Raw genomic sequence first — 18564 nt, 5'->3', positions numbered from 1 at the left:
TCAATCCCTGGGTCGGGAAGATCCCCTGGAGAAGGAAATAGCAACCCACTCCAATATTCTTGCCTGTCCATTCTTGCATGGACAGAGAAGCCTAGCGGGCTACAGTCCATGGGGTTACAAGAGTCAGACATGACTTAGTGACTAAACAAGGCCACCACCTTACATATATGTGGGCAACATTATATACATTATGTATCTATTGGGCAGTTGGTTTAGGGGATGAGAGGATAGTAACAGAGAATTGTTACCAAAGTTCTTTTCCAATCAATACAAGCTTCAAAGTGGAAGTAACACTATGAAATGGAAGCTTTCTCTCCCTAATGTTTGTGTATGTATAACACTGTATGCACACACTGCCATATATATGTATGTGTAGGGCGGGAGGAGAAGGGGACGACCAAGAATGAGATGGCTGGATGGCATCACCGACTCTGTGGACATGAGTTTGAGTGAACTCTGGGAGTTGGTGATGGACAGGGAGGCCTGGCGTGCTGTGATTCATGGGGTCACAAAGAGTCAGTCACGACTGAGTGACTGAACTGAACTGTACTGAACACACACACACATAGTACTGCTTGTGAGAACCAGAGAGACACACTACTCTAACACTTCATAATATTCAACATACAAGATTATTTTATGACTAGGCAAACACTTCAGGTAATAACAGTACTTCGTGGATGAAAGAAAGAAAGCAAATCTAAGATTAAAAAAACAGCCACAGGGGAAAAAATTTTTTTATTTTCTTTTAAACTGAAATCATAAAGAGGTTTAATTAAAAAAAAAAAGTCTAACCATTTAGTTCCAGGACCATAATAAATGCAAAGCCTATGTGGTATGTAAAATTTAAATTTCCTGATGGCTTGCTTAGGTGGCTAACTATTAAAGTATCTAATGCTTAATATCTGGTATTTTCTAGGAAATATCCAGTTTATGGATACCTGTCACACTGTTAGATCAATTTTATACATTTAACTGATTCTTCCAAAAGGATACTCACCACTATATAGAAGAAAATTACTCCATAAAGTTTACATCAGATATCTGGAAAAGTCACATTTATAGTCATGGCTACTATCAGCTGTCAAGTCAAAGAATATTGAAGAAAACCAAGGATTTTTAATATATGCTGGTTAATTCATCATCTAAGTGACATGTGTAGGATAACAAAAAATTAAAACAGTTATACAAAATTCTGCATTTTAAAAGATTCGTATTTTCTGGTTTTAGCTTTAATTGTAACTATGATTTGAGATGAATGTTGAGAAAACAAATTAATAAGAACCATAAAAACAGAATTATTAAAGAAGATACACACTAAGATTTCTTTTTTCTTTCCTTCTCCAGATTATTTAAAATGTTAAATTTTTTTAACAGTAATATACTGATATCTTGGTTTATGCCAAAAACTAGTTAAGCCATCTATTCTAGGGTTTCTGAACACTGACACCATTTATATTTAGGGTGGGATAATTCCTTCTGAGGCGGGACTGTCTTGTGCACTGTTTCACAGAATCCCTGGCATCTACCCAATAGATGCCAAAAACAGCCACCCCAACAGCTGTGACCATCAGAAGTGTCTAAACACTGTCAGATGTTCTCTGTGGATTTGAGATCCTCCCTCAGCGAAGAACCACTGGTCTATTCTTACCCAAAATAACATTCCTACTGGTGAAAATTACTGCAGCACTTCCTAAACTAATATTCTTTAGTTTTAGAGGCTCTTCATACAGGATACCCAGAGAGCTTCAGCTGGGACATCAATAAGTCTCCTGATACCATATGCAGAATTGCCCAGGAATGTCTATACCTGTGTGTGTGTTGCAATGTTTTCTGGAAAAATATCCCATAGCTTCATGAGACTGAAAGAATTATTCCCAAAATGGCAACTAAAACAGGGTTAAGAATTAGTGCTTCATCTAAAATAGTCACTGTGCCCTGAAGCTATCTTTTCAAAAATATAAAGACTGAAGACACTATTTCATACATAAAACATAATTTACTTGTGTTATCAGTTATCAAGCAAGACTGCTTCTACCCCACTTATAAACCCTTCATTCAACAAATATTTACTGAGCACACTTTATATACTAGGCACTATATTATTAGTATTTGAAAACTAAACAAACTCCAACTTCCTTATGCCCCCTGCCAAAAAGGAAGTATAAAGTACTTATTTATTAAATATAACCAACTGAGAATTTCTGCTTCTCAAAGATTAACACAAGAAAATACACTAGTTATAGTACTAGTGCCTAAAGATAAAATAAACATAAGTAAATAAAATTTATATTCTTGGTAAAAATATACAAATCTTCTAAAAGAAGTAAAAAAACTTGAAAGAAACTTAAAAATTCTCATATTCATACAAATATTGCTCAAACACAGTTCCTTCTATCTTTTCCTTCCTTCTCCGACTTAAAAGTAAAATGTACTGAATGACATATTAAGGATGTATAACAGTCATAGTTATTAAGTCCAGAAGATACCAAGTTGTGTTTAAAAAAAAGAAAACACAAGATGACCAAGTGCCTAGCATCATGCCTGCTGCTGCTGCTGCTAAGTCACTTCAGTCGTGTCCGACTCTGTGTGACCCCATAGACTGCAGCCCACCAGGCTCCCCCGTCCCTGGGATTCTCCAGGCAAGAACACGAGAGGGTTGCCATTTCCTTCTCCAATGCAAGTATCGTGCCTAGAATGCAGCACAAGCAGTCCCTCTTTCCTTTCTGTCCTCAGGAAGCTCACAATCTCATTTCCAACAAACAGGCATGTCTTAAATTTCTAAGTTATCTTTTAGGTGCTACATGTTAAAATACTCCTTGTGATTCAAACTATGCAAGCTAACGAAACAAAGAGCAGCTAAATATGTAAAATGTTTCAATATCTGTAATTCCATAATCTACATAAACATTTCTCTTTTCTTTAAAAGCAAACCATCCCCAAGTATCCTATTCTTCCTATAGTGCAGTTTAAAGTTTACAGGGCCACAAATCTTTTGGAATCCACAACTGTGATATAAAACTCGAAGAGCTATTATATTCAATAAGTGGTCTGGGGATAATAGGCACTAATGTAATCAATAAATATATAAGGCGTCGCTGCAGAAAAATATGTCTGCTTCATAACCACCAAATGGATTAAGGCTAGAATGAGTACAGTGAGAGAGTGACACTTAAATACGTAGTGAATAAATCTTTACAAGTAAGTTAGAAAATGGTTTGTGCCTATAAATGAAGAAATCACCCCAAATAATCAATACTAGCATATTTAGCCAAAAGCAAAAAGTAAAAAAACACTGCATTATTTACATATTTACCTGCACAGCAAGAGAAGCTGCATTGTCAGAAAGCAAAATTTGCTCCCCTGTAGAAATACAATGAAAGGTCTGAGTCAAAAGCATAACTACTAAGCAAGTAAAATACACTTATAAATGTTTTTTATTTTAAAAAATTATCCCTATTTCTAAAAAGAAAGCGTAATCATGAAGTTCTACATCAATGTTACAAGATTACAATTTGGATTAAAGTATCATGATATGTAAATAACAATGAAGACTATTTCCTCTAAATCTATCTGATCATTTACTGTATTTTATCAGCAATATGTAAGTAAAACTGCTCACTCAAAAACGAAAGCTTTCTTCAAGTTTTTAAGAAATAATCCCTCTCATTAAAATTAAGTAAAATAGTATCTCTGCTCAAACCTCTCTAGTTAAAAGTAAAAGCATTCAAACTCGTATAAAACCAGCTTACAGTTAATACTGCACAGTGTGTCTAGATCTGTCACACAAAAGAAAGATGACAAGTTCACTGCAATAAAAATTCCATGCTTAGAAGACTAGGGCTGCTGCCTATTAGTCTTCATTACTTTGCAGTCCTCTGACAACTGTAGCAGGCTGCTGAGCCCCAAATGGGGTCCATAATGTGATCTGATGATATATGAAGAGCTGCTAAAGGGAGCCTGAACCATCCTAGCCTATACATTTTAACAGTTCCTTTTTACTGAGAGCCCACTTTACCACAGGACTTCAAAAATCCGCTGTGTCAGCTATTGGCGCAGTAAATCTGCCAACTGCTCCTGCAACCATGCCATAGTACACTGCCTACAGCAGCCAATATAATGAGTCAATAATAAACTAAGCACCTTACAGGCCATGAATAGTTGGTTTACACGGGCACATACAAGTTTAGGTAAAATCTCCTAGACAAATTATACAAGGAAATTCCTTCTGTTTCATGTTCTCTTTGCATTAAATCGCATTATCAATGGATGTTTTTTGTAATAAATATATTTTGACATATGTGATATATATTTGATATATCTGGGCTTCCCAGGTGGTTCAGTGGTAAAGAATCCACCTGTCAATGCAGAAGTCTCAGGAGATGCAGGTTTCATTCCTGAGTCGAGAAGATCCTCTGAAGGAGGAAATTAGCAACCCACTCCAGTATTCTTGCCTGGAGAATCCCATGGACAGAGGAGCCTCCGGCTACAGTCCGTGGGGTCACAAAGAGTCAGACATGACTGAACACACATATTTTGATACGAAGCCATTTTTAATGGAGAATAAGCACCTACCTTTCAGTTGCTGATACAATGTAGCATTTTCAGGCCAAGGTTCTGCAGCTGTGGAAACATGTACACAGGGCAAAAATATATCAATAACCAACCAAATTAATAAACACATACATTTGCCTAGAGCATTTAATGTCAAGCATAAATTGCCAAGGATTAAGTTACCAATGATACCTTAAATATGGCAACTAGTCACATTACTGTAGATTCTATGAGAACCTATAAAGCAGGTTAGACAATTTCATTTAAATGAATGTTTGGTGGTAGTTTAATTTTTTATGGGGAGGAAATGGAAGACATTTTGCCCAATCAAAAGTGAAAATTAAAAAAATAAAACTGCCTATATGCTACTATTCCTTTAGCCTCCTTCAAACACAGACATATCCAAAATGATATTCACAAATATAAAAGGACACTGAACTTCAGCTCACTATCGAAAAGAAAAATAGTTAAACAGTATTTATAGTTTACTGTAAACTTTTAACAAAGTAAATTTTCAGAAGACACTATGATAGTATCAAATCTATGCATATCAGGCTGTGCATCTTTCCTTATAAGGAGAATCCTGTTGTCTACGTTTAATTGCCTTGAACCCACCAACATCATCTCACAAAAACAGAGAATACAATGCAGCAGTAAGTACCTGTCAAAACAATGTGAAATAAAGCTGGTGAAGCTCATTTTAGGCCTAAAGTCACACGTGACCTTGACTCTTAACTTCTTATCTAGTGAAGACTCCAGCTACAAAGAGTATTAGCAACCTACCAGTGCTTGGAAAAAGCCCTAGATTTGAATTTGTCTAATCAACTGCACATAAGAAGCAATGCCTCCACAGACAGAATATTTAGGATATTATTTGCTGAATTCCTTGTAAAATCCGTAAAACATCAAAATCACCAACTCTAACACACTAACTATATTTGCTGTCAGCAAGAAAGTCAGTCAAATACATGAAATTTGATTAACTTTTCTTACGGTGTTTAAACTAATGCAGTCTCTGTGACATAGCAACAAATTATTTAATATATACTTCTAGCTGGTTTTTTAAAAAAGAAATTTATATACATGAAGCATTTTTTCTTTTAAGAATGATCATTTAAGATGTATTCACTTAAACAGTCTTAGGAGGGGATGGGGGGTGGACACCTTAATCTGCTTTTACTTCCACTTGAGAATGAAAAGAAAAAGTTGTAGTAATTATTATAAACTGTAAAATTTGGCCTGGTCTGGGCTACACAAAATTAAACTTATACTCAGGGACACCATAAAATCACCAAGCAAATAATTCATAGTTTTGTACAGTTATCCACAATATTACAGACCTTCCTCAACTTACCGTGGAGTTACATCCTGATAAACACACTGTAACTTGAAAATGCATTTAATATACCTCACTGACCAAACATTATAGCATAGCATAGCCTACCTTAAATGTGCGCAGAACACTTACATTAGCTTACAGATGGGCAAAATCACCTAACACAAAGCCTGTTTTATACTAAAGTATTGATAATATCTCATGTCATTTATGGAATATTGTACTGAAAATGAAAACACAAAGATTTTATGGGTATAAAATGATTTTAAGTGGACCAGTTGTTCACCCTTGCGATTTCTGGCTGACTGGGAACTCTGGCTTCCTGCAGCTGCCTGGCATCAAGATAGAGTATCTCACTACACATCACTAGCCCAGGCAAAGATCAAAATTCACAATCTGAAGTAGTTTCTACTGAATGCATATTACTTTTGCACTATTGTAAAGTCAGAAAATTCTAAGTCAAACCACTGTTAAGTTGGAGACTGTCTGTATACATATATATAAAAGCTACCAAACTTCAATTACATACCAAAAAGACAGTGCAATTAAACACTACATTACTATGTTACTATAAACCTTTTAACAAAGTAAAACTTCAATAAGTATCCAATTAACCAGTTAACAGTTTCAAAAATAAAAGGCAGGGAAACACAAACAAGCTGACATCTGCAAACTACTCAAAAATAACCTTTTAGGATAAACTGTATGGTCAGCACACCTACACCGTTTACAGTCATATGAGAACGATACAGTGAGGTTCATTTGTTATAAGAACCTACATCATCAAAGATTCAATTATATGCATTTATTAATCTTGTCAAAGCAATAAAGCAAAGGAATAAAATTTACAAAAGTTTCAAAGACACTGAAATTAAGTTCCTTGAGGGCAAAAATGTGTCACATGCATTGTGTATGCCACACTGTGCCATGTTTTGCATACAGTTGGTGTTCATTAATTGTGCATGAAAAGAAAAGAGATATTAAACTTATCACTCAATTCCCTAAACATTCTGGCTAATCAAAGTTTTACTGATCAATATGTTAAAATACTAAGGTGCTCTAATTAAATATTCTGATAATTTTAATTTTTGATTAGCTATTTTGTGTACATGAGACCATGGATTACAAATTTTCAAAATAGAGTAACATACATTTAGCATTAAATATATGCTGAATATAACTGAAGTGTTCTTTAATAAATCAGAAGCTAAAGTCACTACTCTGCTATATCAGACGTCTCGTAAGAACAGGAATTGTTTAGCAATTTCAGTTAAAAATTCATTTATCATCACCGGCCCCACTCCCATTCTCCTGATCTAATACAACCAGCATATTTAAAAGAAATCTTGTAACATATTCAGTTCAGTTCAGTCGCTCAGTCGTGTCCGACTCTCCGCGACCCCATGAATCACAGCACGCCAGGCCTCCCTGTCCATCACCAACTCCCGGAGTTCACTCAAACTCATATCCACAGAGTCAGTGATGCCATCCAGCCATCTCATTCTCCGTCGTCCCTTTCTCCTCCCACCCCCAACCTTTCCCAGCATCAGAGTCTTTTCCAGTGAGTCAACTCGTTGCATGAGGTGGCCAAAGTATTGCAATTTCAGCTTTAGCATCAGTCCTTCCAATGAACACCCAGGATTGATCTCCTTTAGAATAGATTGGTTGGATCTCCTTGCAGTCCAAGGGAGTCTCAAGAGTCTTCTCCAGCACCACAGTTCAAAAGCATCAATTCTTCTGCGATCAGCTTTCTTCACAGTCCAACTCTCACATCCATACATGACCACGGGAAAAACCATAGCCTTGACCAGACGGACCTTTGTTAGCAAAGTGATGTCTCTGCTTTTTAATATACTATCAAGGTTGGTCATAACTTTCCTTCCAAGGTGTAACATATTACTCAACCACAAATAAGAAAGAATAAAGGAGTTGGGGCTTCCCTGGTGGCTCAGGGGTAAAGAATCTGCCTGCCAATGCAGAAGACATAGGTTCAATCCCTGGTTCGGGAAGATTCCACATGCCACGGAGCAACTAAGTTCATGTGCCACAACTACTCAGCCCGGGAACCACAACTACTAAGCCCATGCACCACAACTACTCAAGCCAGCGTGCTATATAGAATTAGTGCCCCACAAAAAGAGAAGCCACCACAATGAGAAATCAGTGCACCACAACAAAGGGTAGCCCCCGCTCACTGCAAGTAGAGAAAAGTCCAGGCAGCAACGAAGACCCAGCAAAACCAAAAATAGAGAAAGAAAGGAAGAAAAGAAAATTATTTTGTAAAAGTTGTTATTAGAACCTAAAGCTGAAAATGGGGTTGGCAGGGTATATTTTCCTTTATCCAATTGCCGCTCTAACTCAGAAACTATTACTGAAAATAAATTCTCAGAAAGTAACTTTGCCAAAGAGTTGGACACGACTGAAGTGACTTAGCAGCAGCAGCAGCAGCAGCAACTCTGCCAAAACATTTGATGCTGTCTTCACAAACAGAAAAAGAAAAGAAAAGTGAAGATGCTCAGTCGTGTCCGACTCTGTGCGACCCCGTAGACTGTAGCCTACCAGGCTCCTCCATCCATGGGATTCTCCAGGCAAGAATACTGGAGTGGGTCACAAACAGAACATTTCATTTAAAAAGGGAAGGCAAGCTGATATAAACCTATATAACCATGCTATTTCAACAGCTTGGAATTCCAGTACATCCATAGACCAGAAGGCAAGAAATGGCAGAGTATGCAGGGAATGATCTCACCCATGAGCAGTTCAGAAAACATAAGCATCATTGATTTAAGTACATCACCTATGTGAATCAGCTCACATTTTAAGCATGACATGAGAGAAGAACCGGCTGGTGTGTTATTCTATAGAGAGACCAGCGAAAATCCTAAATTGTGTGGCTTGGCATTGGATCTACAAATCAACCATGAGCTATCATTATTGTTAATGATTCTGTACTGTTTAGGCTAAAAAAGCAGCAGAGAAGACAAGAAAACTATACAAAACGGCCAAAAAAGATAAATTTTTATCCCTGGTGGCTCAGATGGTAAAGAATCTGCCTGCAATGCAGGAGATCCAGGTTTGATCCCTGGGTCAGGAAGATCCTCTAGAGAAGGAGGTCACAAAGAGTCGGATATGACTGAAAGACTAACACACACATTGGGGTTCTCTGGATAAAGTGAAAGTGTAAGTTGCTCAGTCGTTTCTGACTCTACGACTGTAGACTGTAGTTCTACAGTCCCCCATGGATTATAGTTCACCAGGCTTCTCTGTCCATGTAATTCTTCAGGCAAGTAATACTGGAATGGGTTGCCATTTCCTTCTCTAGGAGATCTTCCTGACCTGGGTCTCCTGCATTGCAGGCAGATTCTTTACCAACTGAGCCCCCAAGGAAGCAGCAGAGAAGCTAACTCAACTATAAAAATATGAAACAGCTCCCTGAAATAGCTGGCAGAATCGAATCCTGTAAAATTACCCTGAAATTGGAAATCTCTTTCTGTCTTATATCAAATACACAATTTCCATTGGATATTACTGTTGCAATACTCCTAAGACCATCACCAATGCCCTCAACCATCTGACAAGTCATCTCACTACTCCCCTGTCCGTATTCTTTCTCTCTAACCTAGGGAATACCACTTTTTAAAATCTCTTGTCCCCATCAATAAAATATTTAAGTAGGCAGACCCAAATAAGATTTGGAAATCATACGGCTGGTATTCCTAACCTAGTGAATCATGCATATTATAAAACACACTAAAAAAGAAAACAGTTAAAAAGTTGAAACCTAAATTCCAATATTTCTTTTCTGTACTTGAAAGGATTATCTAGCATAAATCCCCTGTATATACACCTAACCCCACTTGAGAAAACCTGGTTCAAATTAAATAACTACTTATTTGAAGTTTCATGAGGGAACTCAGCCATTCACATATCCTTGATCAAAGACAAGTCCTTGTCTATTCTAGTGAAATCATCTTTTTGACCACAAAAAAAGCTTGGAAAGAACACACACAAATTAATGTGGGGTGGGGGGAATACCTGACTACCCAACCATCTAATAATAGGACCCTTGCATCCTACCAGAATATTTAAAATTTCCTCCATATACTTTATACTTTCTCACCCTAGTGACTTTGCTCAAACTGTTACCCTCTACCCAGAATATTTCTTCCCACTGCATGCCCAAATCCTACACCTTTTTCAAGACCAAGCTTAAAATGCTACCTCCATCAAGAAAGCTTCTGTAACTAAACAAATCTAATTTCTCCTTTATCTATACCGCTCATTGCGTTTTGCTGTCTTATATCATACATTGCTTTCTACTCTATTCTATTATTATGTCAATATCTTATCTTCCTTTCTAGGCAGTAAGTTCCTAGAATGTGAAAATTCCCATGATCCAGAGTATTTATTAAAGACTCAGCTTCTCAAATGCCCCAAAATGAATACGATATTAATAACGATATATACAATATATGGGAAAATATGAAACTCAAATTAAGCAATACTTAAATTATTTTGGTCTAAGTATCATTTAAAAACTAATCTTTATCACAGGAGTTTCAAAGTAAAATTACCCACCTTTCAGAAAGTAATTATTTTACAATCAGAAACTACTATCTCATTTTCATACAAAGAAATAACGTACACTAAGACATTCTTAGTGACCTATATTAATTCATTTTTAAAAATTACAATGACTTCCCACTCCCCAGCAAAAGATCCATGAAAATGTTTATCATTACTATAAAGAAGAAATCTACTATTTTATAGGCAAAATTTAAAACGTCTAGAAATAAAGCAAATATTGGAGCACCTCAACACTTCCTATTCAAATAACACTATTAGAAGTCTTTTACCCCTTTGTCCTTTACTGTCTTTCCAATTTTGTCTAGGTAAAATTGTCTTGAGAATTTTGCACTAATGTCTCTCTTACTAGGAGCAAAGGTGATTCCTCTTAAAGCTGCAACCTTTAGTGAGATAGAGGGCTTTTTTATGCAAATGAATTTCAAGGTTTTTCAAAGATAATTTCTATCTCCTATAAGTATTTAGGTTGGAGGAGAAGAAAGTTTAGAAAGAGAGAGAATACACAGTCTAGGACTTGTGTAAACCCTAAAATAAAATAAATAACATCTAAACAAATAAATTTATGCTAGAAATGCATACATGGTAAAATAATTCTCATAGCCCCCCAAAATACAAATTTGATTCTCATTTAATTCTCTTAAAGGTACCTACTGCTTTTAAGTTTTATCAACCCATACAACAAAAACATCAACATTCTTTACTATTAATCCATTACAACTTTTAGAGAAATGATTACTGCCAACAAATTAACATATGTATATACCTAAGATTCTTAAATACTCCATTTTACCTGCAGTATTCTCTCAAGTATCAAGTTGGGTGATAAGTCATTCTGGTGCCAGATGATCTATTCCACTCAATTTAGGGCATTCCACTCACTTCACAGCATGAAAATGCTATGACCTAATAAACAAGTCTAATTCCAAAGTCCACCTCTTGATGATCTAATCTAAAAGGACAAGAGAAGGGCAGTGAAAAGAGATCCCCTCTGTTGTTTAAGTTCCTCATTCTTAATGTACAACATGACTCCTCTGGCATATGAACATAGGTGAAGACATAATTTGTAGAATAATAGGCACTAATAATACATGCTGCTTCAATACTGTCATATTTCCAATCCATCAAATTGATTAATGCTATAATAACTCTACACAAACCTATCATTTATGCACTAATGAAGTCAAACCCCGTTTATCCTTAGGCAACTACACTCCAAAAGCTCATAGATGTCATCTTTTCAGCTTCCAAAGACTATTTAGACAGTGTAATACAAAAGGATTAAAAAACACACGTAACCTGTCTCCAAATTTGGATGTCTTTCTGCCAAAGGTGCAAATACAAATACTACTAATATAACAAAATCCTCAACATCTGGCAGCTCTTAAACATGGACAAGTTGCTGCAAGACACACAAAGAAAAGGAAATAAATTTACTAGTTTGACATAAATACTATACTGATGATCTCAGTGATGTCAACATAGCCACTAAGTTCAAAACCTGGTAAGTTTTAGAAAGTTATGATATGAAGCCTTCATTTAAAACAGATTTTCAAGATGCTGAGACTTATAATGACAGGTAACCTTATCAAAACTAGAATTTTAAGAACTATTAAACCTGCAATTCAATTTTCAAATTATAGTACAATCCAAAGATAACACTATATTAAATGACAATGTCCCTTAGGGGACTGTCATTTAAGGCACTGTCTCTTAGGGGATGTTTAATGATACTACAGAGGATGTGTAAGCAGGAAGTGACTCTTCACCTAACAGGAGTTTAAAACCATTCTCCAATCACCTCAACAGTCGGAGATCAATGTTCAACATGTGGGAAAGTGGTCAATGTATTTTACAACTCAGGGAATAGAGCCAATATTTTATAATAATTATTAGTGGAGTACGACCTTTAAAAATTGTGAATCACTATGTTGTACACCTGTAACTTATACAATATTGCACATCAACTATACTTCAATTTTTAAGAAAATTAAACAAAAAGAAAGTGGCTCCTGTTAGCAAACGGACAGGTGCAGTGTCATGATGTCATTTCCATAAACCTAAAATACTGACAGGTAGTATTCTGTAACATAGTGGTAAGGTTACTCTCTTGTATATTTTGGGCTAGTATAACAAAATACCACAGACTGAGCAGCTTACAAACAACAGAAATTTATTTCTCACAGTTGTGGAAGCTCAAAATCCAAAAGCAGGGTGCCGGCACGGTTGGGTTCAGGTAAGAGACTTCTTCCAGGTCACTGACTACTGACTTCCTGCCAGGTCCTCACATGGTGGAAGGGGCTAGGGAGCTCTCTGGGATCTCTTTTATAATGGCACTAATTCCTAATCACCTCCCAGTGGCTCCCATATTCTAATAACATCACCTTGGGGACTGGGATTTCAACACATGAGTAGGGGGACACATTCATAGGAGCCACTTAAAAAATAAACTGCAAGGAAGTGCAGATAAAAAGATTAAAGACTACCTCAGGCTGAAATAAGGGCCCTGAAGCAAGAAGCAGACATTCTAAGACAGACTGGAGAAGTGTAAGATAAAACAAAGGGACTGCCAAACTCTAAAAGAAGATCCACACTAGAACCATTTCCTTGGCTTGATCCATCAGTCCTTAAGGAGAAAAAACTTGTTGACTGACATCAAAATTCACTGAATGTTCTTTATTGCTTGTTGTATACATGTAGCAAACTGTATGCAGCTTTCATTTTAGAAAGTAAATTCAGCCACATTCTGCAAATCTGTTTTATCCGTCATTCAACATATATGCACAGAACACACACACATATTTTATATATATACATATATATACAAAAAATATACCTCCCCTAAATATAATGTACCAGGCACCAGTCTAAGCATTTAAGGATAAAATTATAAAGAAAACCAAGTACCTGCCTTTAAGGTACTTAGACTTTAGTGGTACCATATGGCCCATCTCCATATTTTTTATCTTTATAATACTGGAGCTCATCTGAAGATAACAATAAAGATTACCTGATATGGCTCAGTGGCAAAGAATACACCTGCTAATGCAGGAGTTGCAGGAGATGCGGATTCGATCCCTGGTTTGGAAAGATTGCAACCTGAAGGAGGAAATGGCAACCCACTCCAGTATTCTTGCCAGGATAATCCCATGGACAGAGGAGCCTGGCGGGCTACAGTCCATGGGGTCACGGAGTTGAACACAACTGAGCAACTGAGCAGGCATGCACACACGATACGCTCATTACAAGTCTTAATTCTACCAACAGGTTACAGACAACTAAGAACTACATACAACAGGGCACAATCTCCAGAATGCCAAAGGAATGCCAATTTACTGAGCCCACGGCAGGTAAATCATCAGTCTCACCAACCCATCATCAATATCTCCTGCCACCTACTCATGTGTAACAAAGTGGTAAACAAAAGACTAAAAACACTCAAAGTGAGGATATACGACTGAGTGATACATTAGATAAATGGGCTCTAATACCCTGCCATTCAGGAAGCAGAGGAAGAAAAGCAAAACTGATTAAAAATTCAGGAAAACTAGTAAGGGGCAGAACTTCCTCCTTACAACCAAAGTGGGGGCCCAAATAAAACTAGAGAACAATGAAAATCTCCTTCTGGTCAAGATCTACCTAGAAAGAGAACAAGATGGCAGAGGAGTGGGTGGACGTGGAGCACGCCTCTCTCCACAGATACATCAGGAATACACCTTCAGACACAGAAGTGCATGCAGAACACCAGCTGAAAGCAGGCAGGAATACCTGACCAGTGGAAAAGAACATATAGAACCACACAAAACTCGGTAGGACAAAGGAACTAGGGGGAAAAAATGGGAGTGTTAGTAGGACTGGACCTGCCATCAGCCAGTGGGGGAACTGAAGCAGGGGTCCGATCCCCACATCGGGGCAACTGTCTAAGTCAGAGGAGAAACATTTGAGGCTGAGAGTGAAACAGCTGATCTGTGGCAGCCTAAACGGAATGAGAATCAGACAGTCCTTGCTGCAGCCATACATACCCCCGGACAGGGACACAAGTCCTCTAGAAAGCGCAGCGGCTGGGAGCTGGAGTTTAGGAACTGTGGCACAATCCCAGGGTGAGGGCTGCTGTTGGCTGCTAAGAGACAGGATCGAGGGGATATGAGGGAGGAGATTATGGTGGGAAACGCCTGTGGAGGAAAGCCAGGCAGCCATGGAAGCAAGGCAATACTGCTGAGTCACGTGTAGGGGTTAAGCCATCCCCATAGCCTCTCTCAGCCCACACACCAGCATCAGCACCTGAACAAAGAGAGGTTGGCCCATCAAATGCCTGACGTACTGAACTACAGAGTAGGACCCCACCCAGGGTGCCCCTTTAAATGCCTGACACACCAATCTACAGAGGGCCCACAAGGGCCCTTCTATGTGCCCCATGCACCAAACAACAGAGAAGGACCCCAGGTAAGGGAGCCCTCTAAGTGCATGAACAGGCAGAGCTACAAAGACTGGCCCAAGAGGCCTTCTGATTGCCAGCTACAAGAGGCTCAAAAAAAGACTCTGATAGGGCCACAACTCCTGCAGCAGAGGCAATCCGTGTCCCTGCACACTTGGCACCGCCAGGATCCCCGCAAGCCAAGCAGCTGCACCACCTTCACACTCAACTCTCACGGGGGCAGAGCTGCCCCAGGCAAAAAAGTCTTGCATCTGTGTGCACAGGGCCACTTCGGTGGTGTCCGACTCTTTGCAACCCTGTAGACTGTGGCCTGCCAGGCTTCTCTGTCAGGGAATGGGGTTCTCCAGGCAAGAATACTGGAACATATGGGCCAGCACTGGTTGCCATACCCTTCTAGAGCACTGTATTTCCTGGTGCTCTAGCTGCCAACTACCCTGAGTACCTGGTGCTGCCAGAACCCCTGCAACCCAAGCAGCTGCACCACCTTCCCACCTGGCCCTCACAGGGGCAAACCCAAGTCCTCCAGGGCAGCCTCAGGAGCAAACCCCAGTGGATGACCCACATGCAGAGGTGGAAATAAAACCACAATTGAAACCCAGGGGCAGTGTGGCTGAGGAAGAGGACCCGAAACCTTCCCACCAGCTGTACAAGCTGCAGATTAAATTCACACAATCAACTAGGCAGACTCTGTGTCTATGGAATATATAAAAGGTCATTGAGAGTGCCCAGAAAAGAGAACATACTAGTTCTGATAGCTGTGGACACTGGAGGCAAGAACACACAGGAGTATGACCAGATTAGAATCTGAGCTGCCCCCACAGCAGGTCTGGAGATCAGCACAGTGTTGGAGGGCATCCTAGGGAGGTGAGGTGGACTGTGACTTCCAGCAAGGGAAAGGACTCTGACAGCAAAGACTCAAGAAAAACGTTTATTATTCTTATATTTTGATTTGTTCTCTAGATTCTTTTGGATTTTTTCCCTTTTCTCTCCCATTTTGTTGTAGTTGTCGATTTTATTGGCATTATGAAATCTCATTAAGCTTTTATGCTTTTTCGGTTTTTTTCTCAGTCACGTTTTTTTATAGTTGTTATAAACCTTTGCCTCTCTGTTGAGCTTTTGCAGTTCTGCAGAGTTTTCCTTTTTTTTTTTCTTTTTTAAGTTTAATTTTTAATTTTTTAACCTATTATTTTTTCTACATTTATTCCTTTGTTTGCTTTTCCTACTGTCCTTTTCCCTTGCAGTTAATCTTTAATATATAATAAATCTTCTTTATCTATCTATATTTAATTTTGCATATCTATTCTTTCTTTTCTTTCCTCAACATACTTGTTAGTTTTATTTTTATTGCTCTATTCCCCAATTGGCACCTTGCTTTAGTTTTGTTTTCCAGTTTGTGCTTTAGTTAGTTTGTTCTCATAGATATAATTTTTGGTTTCCTTTGTTCGCCAGGTCAATCTATTGTACTTTATTTTTCTTGGACTGTTTTCATTTTGCTTATGGGTGAATATGTATATGTGTATATTCAGTCACACCTTTTATTGTTGTTATAAACCTCTGCCTCTAAGCTGGGCTTTTGCAGTTCTGTGGAGTTTTCCTTTTTTTCCCTTTTTCTTCTTCCATTTTCTTTTTCTTTTCTCTTTTTAATAATTTTAATTTTTTTAAACCTATTGTAATTTTTCTACTTTTATCCCTTTGTTTACTTTTCCTATTGTTCTTTTCCCCTTGCAGTTAATCTTTAATGCATATAAACCTTCTTCATCTACCTCTATTTAACTTTGTATATCTATTTTTTCTTTCTTTTCTTTCTTTCCTTTCCTCTCAACATATTTGTTAGTTTTATTTTCATTGCATTATTCCCCAATTGGCACCTTGCTTTAGTTTTGTTCTCCAGTTTTTGCTTTAGTTAGTTTTGTCTGGTAGATATAATTTTTCGTTTCCTTTGTTCGCTGGATCAAGCTATTGTACTTTATTTTTCTTGGACTGTTTTGATTTTCCTTATGGGTGTATATGTATATGTGTATATTCAGTCACAATTTTTATTGATGTTATAAAACCTCTGCCTCTTCGTTGGGCTTTTACAGTTCTGTGGAGTTTTTATTTTCCTTTTTTCTTTCTTCTTCCATTTTTTTCTTTCTTCTTTTCTTTTTTATAATTTTAAGTTTTAATTTTTTAAAACCTATTATGTTTTTTCTACATTTATTCCCTTCTTTGCCTTTCCTACTGTTCCTTTCTCCTTGCAGTTAATCTTTAATGTATATAAACCTTCTTCATCTACCTCTATTTAACTTTGGATATCTAGTCTTTCTTAGAAAAGTTCAATCTTCCAAGACTGAACCAGGAAGAAATAGAAATTATGAACAACCCAATTACAAGCACTGAAATTGAAGCTGTGATCAAAAATCTCCCCCAAAAAAAAGCCCAGGACCAGATGGCTTCACAGGAGAACTCTATCAAATATTTAGAGAAGAGCTAATGCCGATCCTTCTAAAACTCTTTTAAAAAACTACAAAGGAAGAAACACTCCCAAACTCATTCTACGAGGCCACTGTCACTCTGATACCAAAACCAGACAAAAACAACACAAAAAAAGAAAACTAACAGACCAATATCACTGATAAATATAGATTCAAAAATCCTCAACAAAATTTTAGCAAACAGAATTCAGCAACACATCAAAAAGCTCATACACCATGGTCAAGTTGGGTGTATTCCAAGGATGCAAGGATTCTTCAATATACGCAAATCAATCAATGTGATATGGGAAGACAAAAACCACATGATCATCCCAACAGATGCAGAAAAAGCCTTCGACAAAATCCAGCTCCCATTTATGATTGAAACTCTTCAGAAGATGGGCACAGAAGGAACCTACCTCAACATAGTAAAGGCCAAATACGAACAGTCTACAGCAAACATTATTCTCAATGGTGAAACACTGAAAGCATTTCCCCTAAGATCAGGAACAAGACAAGGGTGTCTGCTTTCACCACTATTATTCAACACAGTTCTGGGAGTCCTAGCTACAGCAATCAGAGAAGAAAAAGAAACAAAAGGAATCCAGATCAGAAAAGAAGAAATAAAGCTCTCACTGTTTACAGATGATATGATACTGTACACAAAAAACCCTAAAGATACTATCAGAAAATTACTAGAGCTAATCAGTGAATTTAGCAAGGTTGCAAGATACAAAATCAACACACAGAAATCACTTGCATTTCTAAATACTAACAATGAAAAATAAGAAAGAGAAATTAAGGAATCAATCCCATCCACCACTGCAACAAAAAGAATTAAGTATCTAGGAATAAACTTACCTAAGGAGACAAAAGAACTATATACAGAAAATTATAAGACACCAATGAAAGAAATCAAAGATGACATAAACAGATGGAGAGATATTCCATGTTCCTCGGGAGGAAGAAGCAATATTGTGAAAATGACTATATTGCCAAATGCAATCGACAGATTCAATGTGATCCCTATCAAATTACCAATGGCATTTTTCACAGAACTAGAACAAAAAATTGCACAATTCATATAGAAACACAAAAGACCCCGAAGCCAAAGAAGTCTTGAGAAAGAAGAATGGAGAAGGAGGAATCAACCTTCCTAAGATTATACTACAAAGCTACAGTCATCACGACAGTACAGTACTAGC

General features: G+C 37.6%; 1 protein-coding gene across 3 annotated transcripts in view; it reads right to left on the bottom strand.

Moving 5' to 3' along the window:
• MTX2 (metaxin 2) overlaps window positions 1-18564 on the bottom strand; it is a 68725-nt gene that overhangs the window by 34191 nt on the left and 15970 nt on the right. For 2 of the 3 annotated variants that reach the window (XM_055397185.2, XM_055397187.2), the window contains exons 2-3: window positions 4576-4623; window positions 3317-3363 (exon numbers count right to left, since the gene is read on the bottom strand). In XM_055397185.2, the coding sequence (XP_055253160.1) occupies window positions 3317-3363; window positions 4576-4623 (95 nt within the window). Of the gene's footprint in view, window positions 1-3316; window positions 3364-4575; window positions 4624-18564 lie in introns of those variants that run through there. The other variant, XM_055397186.2, reaches the window with a different exon arrangement.

Source organism: Moschus berezovskii, chromosome 2 (genome assembly GCF_049115385.1).
Source record: "Moschus berezovskii isolate FMDL1 chromosome 2, NW_MosBer_1.0, whole genome shotgun sequence".
NCBI lineage: Eukaryota > Metazoa > Chordata > Mammalia > Artiodactyla > Moschidae > Moschus > Moschus berezovskii.
This window is presented reverse-complemented; position numbering and strand designations above follow the sequence as displayed.